Consider the following 8,032-nt stretch of genomic DNA (forward strand, 5'->3'; position numbering starts at 1 on the left):
ATGTTTGTAGGTTCCTAATCTGGCTGGATCTTAGAAGAAAAATGGGAGAATAAAAAGTTGTCAACTTTCTCTGATTTGGGGTATCTGCCATCTGGGTTTCTTTGGAATTAGGTGAGGGGGGGATTAATGAGGAAGAAGTGTGTTTTGTTTCTGGGTTGTGGTTTTTTGCTGGTTTCTTTGTGAGTAATTGGGTGGGTTTGATGAGAAGGGTATGTCCAAAATTTTCTTCTTTTTGCTTGATCCGAAAATCATTGAGATTATTCAATGTGTTTTTTTTGTATAAAGCTTTTGATTCGGTAATTGTATCCTTAAGGTAGCAGATGTGTTTTTGAAATCATTCAAAATTGAATTTGAGATGTGTATATACAGTTCTAAAGGGAAAGAAGTTGCTAGGGCTGTCCACCGGTCGGGTTCGGTCAGTTTCGGACCCAAAAAGGTCCACCGACCGAACCCGCATGACATAAAATTGGGCCCGTAACCGACCATGAGATGTGTCGGTTTGGATCGTTTTCGGTTTGGTCGGGTCACGGGCGGGTCGGGTCGGTTTCACCGGGTTTTGCAGAGAACTGAAAGATGAAGAACCATTACCAAACAAATTAACCAAGAACAACATAGTCAAGAACAAGTTTTCAATTGCTTTTCTCATGCGAAATAGCATGTTCATTTCATCTTGCGATATTAGAATCGATTGAGGCAAAATGAAGATGAACAAGCTATTACGGACCAGAGAAGCATGGAGGAAGAAGGCAAGAAGCCATGCAGATGCAGTGGTGGAGTCAGTGGCTAGGGTGGTGGCGGCACAGAGTATGGCGACGCAGGGAGGGGTGGTGGCGGCGGATCTGAAAAGAGAAGGGTGGTGGCGGCCAGGGTTTGGAGTTTGGAGAGAAGAAGAAGAGGAGGAGAAGGGTGGTGGCGGCTAGGGTTTGGAGTTTGGAGAGAAGAAGAAGAGGAGGAGAAGGGTGGTGGTGGCGGCGGCGGGTCTGAGAGAGAGAGCAGAGGTTGAGAGAAGAAGAGAATGAGAGTTGAGAGGTTGAGAGAGAGAGAGGTTGGGACGGCTAGGGTTTGGGAGGGTTAAAAATTTTAGTGGGTGGGGTAATGGGCTAGGGTTTCTGAAGCCTTTTTTTTTCTTCCCCTCACACACACACAATGGGCTGGGCCGCTGGAGGAACTTTTTTTCTATCCCTAATCGGTCGGGCCGGTCGGTTCAAAACCCAGACCGACCCCGACCGAACCAGACCGGTTAAAACCGGTTTTTTTAATTGTAAGACCCGAGAACCGACCCGGCCCACCCGAAAAGCCTTTTTTTGGCCACGGGCCGGTCGGGTTCGGTCGGGCCAAAAAATGTTGGACAGCCCTAGAAGTTGCTATCTAATTTTTTTGAAAATTTTTTTGTTGTTTTTCCGGGTTCTAGATTAGGGAATCTGAATTTTTTCTGAATTCTTTTTGTTGTTTTTAGATATAGTTATTATTTTGTTTTTTGAACGAAATAGTTATAATTTTTAGTTTAATGAATTTGTGTTTTTTTTTTTAAAATTCACATTGACATTTTTATCCCAATCAGTAATCCAATTAATCATCACTCGCCGGAGCTCCGACCTCTGGCGAGGATTCGCTCCAAAAGATTTTTAAAGATGAGGACCATTTACAATAATTTTTTCGGCGAGAGACCTAGGTCAGACAACGACACAAAGACAGGGACTAATATGATGCTTAACCCTATTTATTTCTACCTCTTTCTTCTATCATATCATATGTATCAAATGCACTAATTGAATGTTTGTTGAACGTTTTCACTACACCGACACGGATGTCTACTATTCAATTCTTATATAGAGATGTTCTCAGAGTTTTATGGGAGAAATAAATTTCTTTCCTTCTGAAAATAAAATTAACTCAAACATAACTTGAAGCATTTTAGATAAGACTACAAAATAAGTTATAGTGCTCGTTTATCAGAAATGTCAAATAAACTTATCAAATTAAATAAACCTTAATAAAAAATGAAATGTATTTCCAACACACACAAAGCATTAATTGTACACAGGCATTAAAGGGTTTCATACTGTTACAACTGAAACATTCATGATCGCAAATCCAATACAGGATACATATGGATCATGTTTTTATTTTTTACTACAATATGTTAACAGCAGTGATTCATGTACCCGTGTTTTTTCAGTACATCCAACACTTACAATTTATGGAGATTTCTAACCCTCTTGTAAAGTATGTTTTTTTAACAAACTCATCAATTTGTAATGGTAAAAAACTGCGACAATTGTAGGTGTGGGGAGTGTCTTAAAAAGCAGTGGTACATGAAGAACACTCTGCACGGCATTTTAGAGACATATGGGAAGTCTCCTTATTCTTCATAATTTTGAGTATGCTTTCAAGGTAAAGCCAAAATAACACTCTGCACGGCATTGATAGCTTTCACCGTGAATGTACTAAATCCAGCCATTTTGATGACATATTCCCACTCTTTCAATGTTCTTTCTTTGCCAAAGTTAGTATGTGCCATCATCACCATATCCAACATCAATCCTACGTCCTTTAACTTGTCATGTTTTCCTTCTTCTTCTTCAATCACCGCTTCCACAATAATAACTCTTCCATTTTCCTTCGGAATAGCTTCCCTACAATTTTTCAAGATCTGGATGCACTCTTCATCTCCCCAATCATGCAAAACCCACTACACGTAATAACTATTGTAATCAATGACATATATAAATTCTATCAAAATTATAAACAAAATGTACAGTCAATTAATTATCATGGAACCCCTTATTTATTATTAGAAATATAAGAGCATCTCCAATGGTAGTATCTAATGTTAAATACATACTCATATATATGTGTATCTATTACCATTGGAGTACATATTCAATTCCAACATGACAAAGATGAGTATGTGGGAATAGATACTCCACACTAGACTTGAAATGTGAGCTTGTATTTATTACAAGCACTTACAATTAATTAAAATGGAGATAAATAATAAAATATACAAATGTGATGTTGATGGTGAGATCCACTATAGAAACTTTTAAGAGTTGTTGGGTTGGAGTAAAAAGTTACTAGTAAAATAGGGTAGATGATGTGGCATTATGGAAAATTAAAAAAATGATGTGTAGATATTTTAGTGAGTATGATGGATGTAGATGCTCTAATAGTAGCATAAGAAGAGTATTCTTTTCAATTTCCATGTGCTGTTTGTGAATTCTTTTATTTCATTTTTTTTTTCAAACTCTTGAATTAGTTAATGCCAGCAAGTGGTGGTAGGTTAATTAAGTAGGTGAGGTGGTAGGTTACTTTAATAAGAAACTTTTGAATTAATTATTCTGCAAGGGTATAAAGGGAAGAAAATGGAAAAAATACATTGGATGTGTAAAACAACAACTATTTTAAAAAATATAGCAAAAGTTAAAACAACAATCTAATTGGAACAAATGGAAGTTAATGATTTTTTTTTGAATTGGTTAAATGACCTTAGGGAAAGTTTGAGTTAAATCATCATAGTCTTAGATCGATCCATAATATTTAAGATAAGTGAAGTAATTTGTTTTTATATTTATTTATGGATAATCTATTGAACCACTAAAATGAGAGGTAAAATTACTTATGAATGAGTGATTGAGACAATCCTATCTCTTTTATATAATTATTGATAATAACGGTTTTTTTTAATTGTAGATAATCAGTACAATGTGAGTTATAAATAAGAGGAGAGGGTGTAAATGTACTCTCAAATAAAGTCTAATATTGGAGTCTTGAGTTATTATGCATAAATGGAACAAACATCTATCTATCTATCTGCCCAAATAAAGATTACTTCACGAGAAAAAAATACCTTGTAATCACATACAAAAAATTTACGAGTTATTATATGTTTATCACTCACTTTTTCTCATAATTTAATTTTATATAATTTTTGTTACTTTCTTTCTTGAATGTTTTTATCATATCACTTCTTATATAATTTATTTTTCTAACTATTATTCTATCTCTCTTTAAAGTGGTAGGTGTGGACAAATGAGTTATCTAGTCACTGATGTGATTATTTTTACCTAAAGCCAATGGACTAATGATTATCAAGATTAGTGAATTTAAAATTTAAAAAATAACTATTCATTATTTATAAATAAACTTATTAATTAGTTCATTAACTTTAAGCTACCCACATAAGACAATTACATGAACAAAACATTACTATTAAAAATTACCATGGCCATACGTACCTTAATAAATACAGCGTCAGCTTTGGGAACACTAGCAAACATGTCCCCAGCAACAAATTCCACCCCATTACACTTTGGGGCCACAGCAGCAATGACGTGAGGAAGATCAAAGTTAATAGCTTTTATCCATGGGCAAGACTTTGCTACCACGCCCATGGCGGCGCCGTTTCCTCCACCAACATCAACCAAGGTGGTGAGACCTTCAAATACCTCACTGCAACCTTCAACCATGACAGGCACAACAAGATTAGCATCACATGCCATGGCTTCGTTGATGAGGTTGCTATGTTCAAGGTTTGTGGCGGCATAGTCCCACACATCTTCACCATGAACCTTTTTAAATGAGGGGTTGCCATCAACTAAAACACGATCACTTAGACCGTGCCAGGGTGCTAGCATTACATGACTGCTCTCCAACATAAGTAAAGCAGTCATGCTGTGCTCGCCGTTTCTCAACAAACGGCGAGACAGAGGTGATTGAACATAGCTGAGATCACAGCCATGGTTCGTGGTGGAGGTTGTGGTTTTGAATATCTTCCTACGCACCAAGAACCTCATGATGCGGTTAAGATATGAAGGGTCACACCTTAGAGTTGATGATAACTCTGAGAGTGTCATGGGTTTTCCATGAGCTTCAATGGCTTCAGCTATGCCAAGTTCAATGGCACATTTCACCACTGCCTGTTCCACAAACCCAAATATATATTTCCAGATATCTATTTGAGCTTGTGCTTCTTCTTCTTCTTCTTCTTGTTCCTTCTCCCACTGTGACAATTTTTCTCTATGTATTTCTCCCATCTAAATCCTTCTTATTCAATGTAATAACGATTTTGGTTGAAACTTCAAAGGAAGCGAGGCTTCATTTATAGGCGCTAAATAATTAGCAACATGTATTTTTTTATATTAATTGCCAGTATCATGCATTTCTTTTATATTGCACATTCAAACTGTCATGAGACTAATTCTCTCAAAACTTGAATATTTTAGGTTGGTTCTCTCAATAAATTATTCTCCATACATTATTTAGAAAAAACTACAAACAAAATTGAAAATATATCTGGAAAACAACTCTTGTTTAATAAATGATGGAATAAATTAGGGACACCCAATACTTGAAAGGAAGTTCCGACACTTTAAATAAAATAACTACATATCATTTTCAATTGATTGGGTTAAGTATATGAAAGATTCACTCAATTATAAAAGCAGATTTGCCTCCAGCTCCAGAACCGTCAATATGATATAAATAGGAGTTGCCTAAAGTTTATGATAAATCACTCTAATTTCACGTGGACTAATAAAATTTGAGATAAGTGGAAAATGAAATTTATATTTATTTATTCTACGTAGAATTATAATACTTTGTTTTTTATGCATATAAAATAAGGAATTGTTATTCAGACCCCCCATAACTATTCAGACCCCTGAAAAAGTGTAAAAATACTTAAATATCCTTAATGAAAAAAAAATATAAAAAAACCCCACCCCTCCTCACATTTTCTCTCCTCTCTCCTTACCTCTTTCCTCTTACTCTCACCACACACCACCACCACCACCCACAACCACCGGCGCCCCTATGGCCGCCGCCACCATTGCCGCCGCCGCCGCTGCCACCACCACCATCAGAAGCTCAATCTTATGTCGTTTTTGAAAATTTTCAATTATAGGAAGTTGTTATTGTCGTTTTTAATTTTTTTTTCTACAAATAAACTCACTTTAGAAGTGCGTTACGCACGCACTTTAAAAGTGCGTCGTTAACACACGTATAACGTGCGAAATAAACAAACTTTTAAAGAGCGAATTGCTATAAATTTGTACAGAACTGATGTTAGATGATATTTAAAAATAATGAGACTCCACAGTAAATCAAGTTAGAATATTTGGAGATTTATAATGGAATAAAAAATGTTTGAAATTCAAAATAAAATACCAGATGAAGGAATTTGGCTAAATTCAAAGAAGGTTCTAAGTTATGATCGTTTGATTTTTCTCTTCAACTTTGCAGTTGGTCGACTTCGTATCCGAGATAAAAAATTGTCCAATTTTCCAAACCGCACCGCTCCTGATTCTAAAGCGACTACTACAAGGTGTCGGAATTTGGAGATTCTGACTACATATTTGAGCTCAGAATGGTCATATTACCTTAATCAAGAAGTGTCAGTCCCAAATTACTTCCAGAAATTAAACAGGAATAAAAAGAAATCAGTGCGTTTCGCTCGCACTGTGAAAGTGCGACCAAAACGCACGTTGAAAGTGCGTGACGGACGCACCAAGTGCACGCACTTTCAACGTGCGTGATGGACGCACTTTCCAAGTGTGTTTTGGTCGCACTTTCACAGTGCGAGCGAATTTTTTTTCATAAAAGACTTTTTCGAATTTTACAAATTTAATAAGATCTAAATAGATGTGGGAGGGTCTGAATAACAATTTTCAGAGTTATGGTGCTTTTACAACTTGGTCACTAGACAAACCGTCAAATATTGATATCCTTGAAGTGAAAAGAAAAAAAATATAAAACAAGTCAGAATATGTAGTTCCTTCGGTTTGATTCGCATGTTAAACAACACTTTACATTAGGTATAGAATTTTTAGTTCAATTAGCATGTTTTTTTTTTGGGTAAGCTAGCAAAATTCATTAAAATTGGCACAAGGGTGCCACCCAAGTTACAAATAATAAGTAAAATAAAACAAGATAAACCAGAAATACTCAAGCTAAAGAAAATGCAGGAACATAAAACAGCAAAAAGAAACTAACTATAACTCGTGTTACATTACATGGTAGATTGGGAGAAATTAACTATTTTATATATTTCATTACTATTTTTTGTCGATATTATTATTAAAAATAAAAAATATTATGTTAGGTATGTTTTCAGTGTTGCATGAATCAATTGTTGACAAAATTTATTTTCATAAAATTAATAAACTTAATTATTGTAAAAATGAGTTAAAAGTGCAGTTACTTCTACTATTTTTTTTCCGATATTATTATTAAAAGCAAAAAATACATCATAGTGAGGTTAATTCTCTCCAGAATTTTTTTCATCCACAAAACTCAAACACAAGATCTTATTTAAAGAAAATCAAACATGATATCTTGGACCAACCACTTGTTGGTGCACAACTTTTATTTACATACATTTATGAAAAAATAATTTACGTCTTCCTGTGCTTCGAGAATTTTTTGGCAAGAAGATTAAATGGTGTGGTTCTTAAGGGCTTTCATGAGTTGAATGCCTTTCTTGCGGACTATTTCACGAATTGCTGATGAAGTTTTTTTGAACACTTGAACTATCTTTTGAGGACACAATTATTATTCTTGTTTTCTAAACTTAAAATTTATTTTAAAAAATATTTTTTTAGAAAAAGAAAATAAAAACTCTTTGAGCATATGTTTTAAAATGCTAAAAAAAATTGTGATTTGAAAATTGAAAACAAAAATAGGAAATATATGTGGAATATTTTGGTATTTTAGTTTTAGAAACTAAAAACAAAAACTATTTTAAAAATTGTTTTAAAAAACTGTTCATACCATACGAGTCATAACAACTGAAAATTATTTTATAAAATTATGACTAAGAATGCTTCTTCTTATTCCGAGCATGCTTGGGTGGAAGAGGAACCTCCAGGTTTAATTCCTTTCTTGGATACTAATGTATTGACTTCCACACCCACTTGATTTTTATGTATCCATTTGCTAAGTTAAAAAGAAATTGCAATCAACAGATCCTTTGCTTTTGAGTTGGAATCAATAATTTTTTGGTACATAAGTTGGAATCAATTATGAATGAAGC

The 8,032-nt window shown here is 34.6% G+C and overlaps 1 protein-coding gene across 1 annotated transcript; it reads right to left on the reverse strand.

Annotated features, from left to right (window-relative positions):
• Positions 1 to 1,990: 1,990 nt before the first annotated feature.
• Positions 1,991 to 5,075, reverse strand: LOC130723559 (acetylserotonin O-methyltransferase-like). The gene is made up of 2 exons (XM_057574661.1): positions 4,239 to 5,075; positions 1,991 to 2,692 (listed from the first exon to the last, which is right to left on the reverse strand). Exons 1-2 carry the CDS (start codon positions 5,034 to 5,036, stop codon positions 2,390 to 2,392), a joined length of 1,101 nt encoding a protein of 366 aa, XP_057430644.1. The 5' UTR covers positions 5,037 to 5,075; the 3' UTR covers positions 1,991 to 2,389.
• Positions 5,076 to 8,032: the final 2,957 nt, after the last annotated feature.

This window comes from Lotus japonicus, chromosome 6, assembly GCF_012489685.1.
Source record: "Lotus japonicus ecotype B-129 chromosome 6, LjGifu_v1.2".
NCBI lineage: Eukaryota > Viridiplantae > Streptophyta > Magnoliopsida > Fabales > Fabaceae > Lotus > Lotus japonicus.

Coding starts and splice junctions, on each gene's coding strand:
- LOC130723559 (XM_057574661.1), bottom strand. CDS start 5,036: ATGGGAGAAATACATAGAGAAAAATTGTCACAGTGGGAGAAGGAACAA. Junction 2,693..4,238: donor CTGACGCTGTATTTATTAAG/GTACGTATGGCC, acceptor TATTACGTGTAG/TGGGTTTTGCATGATTGGGG.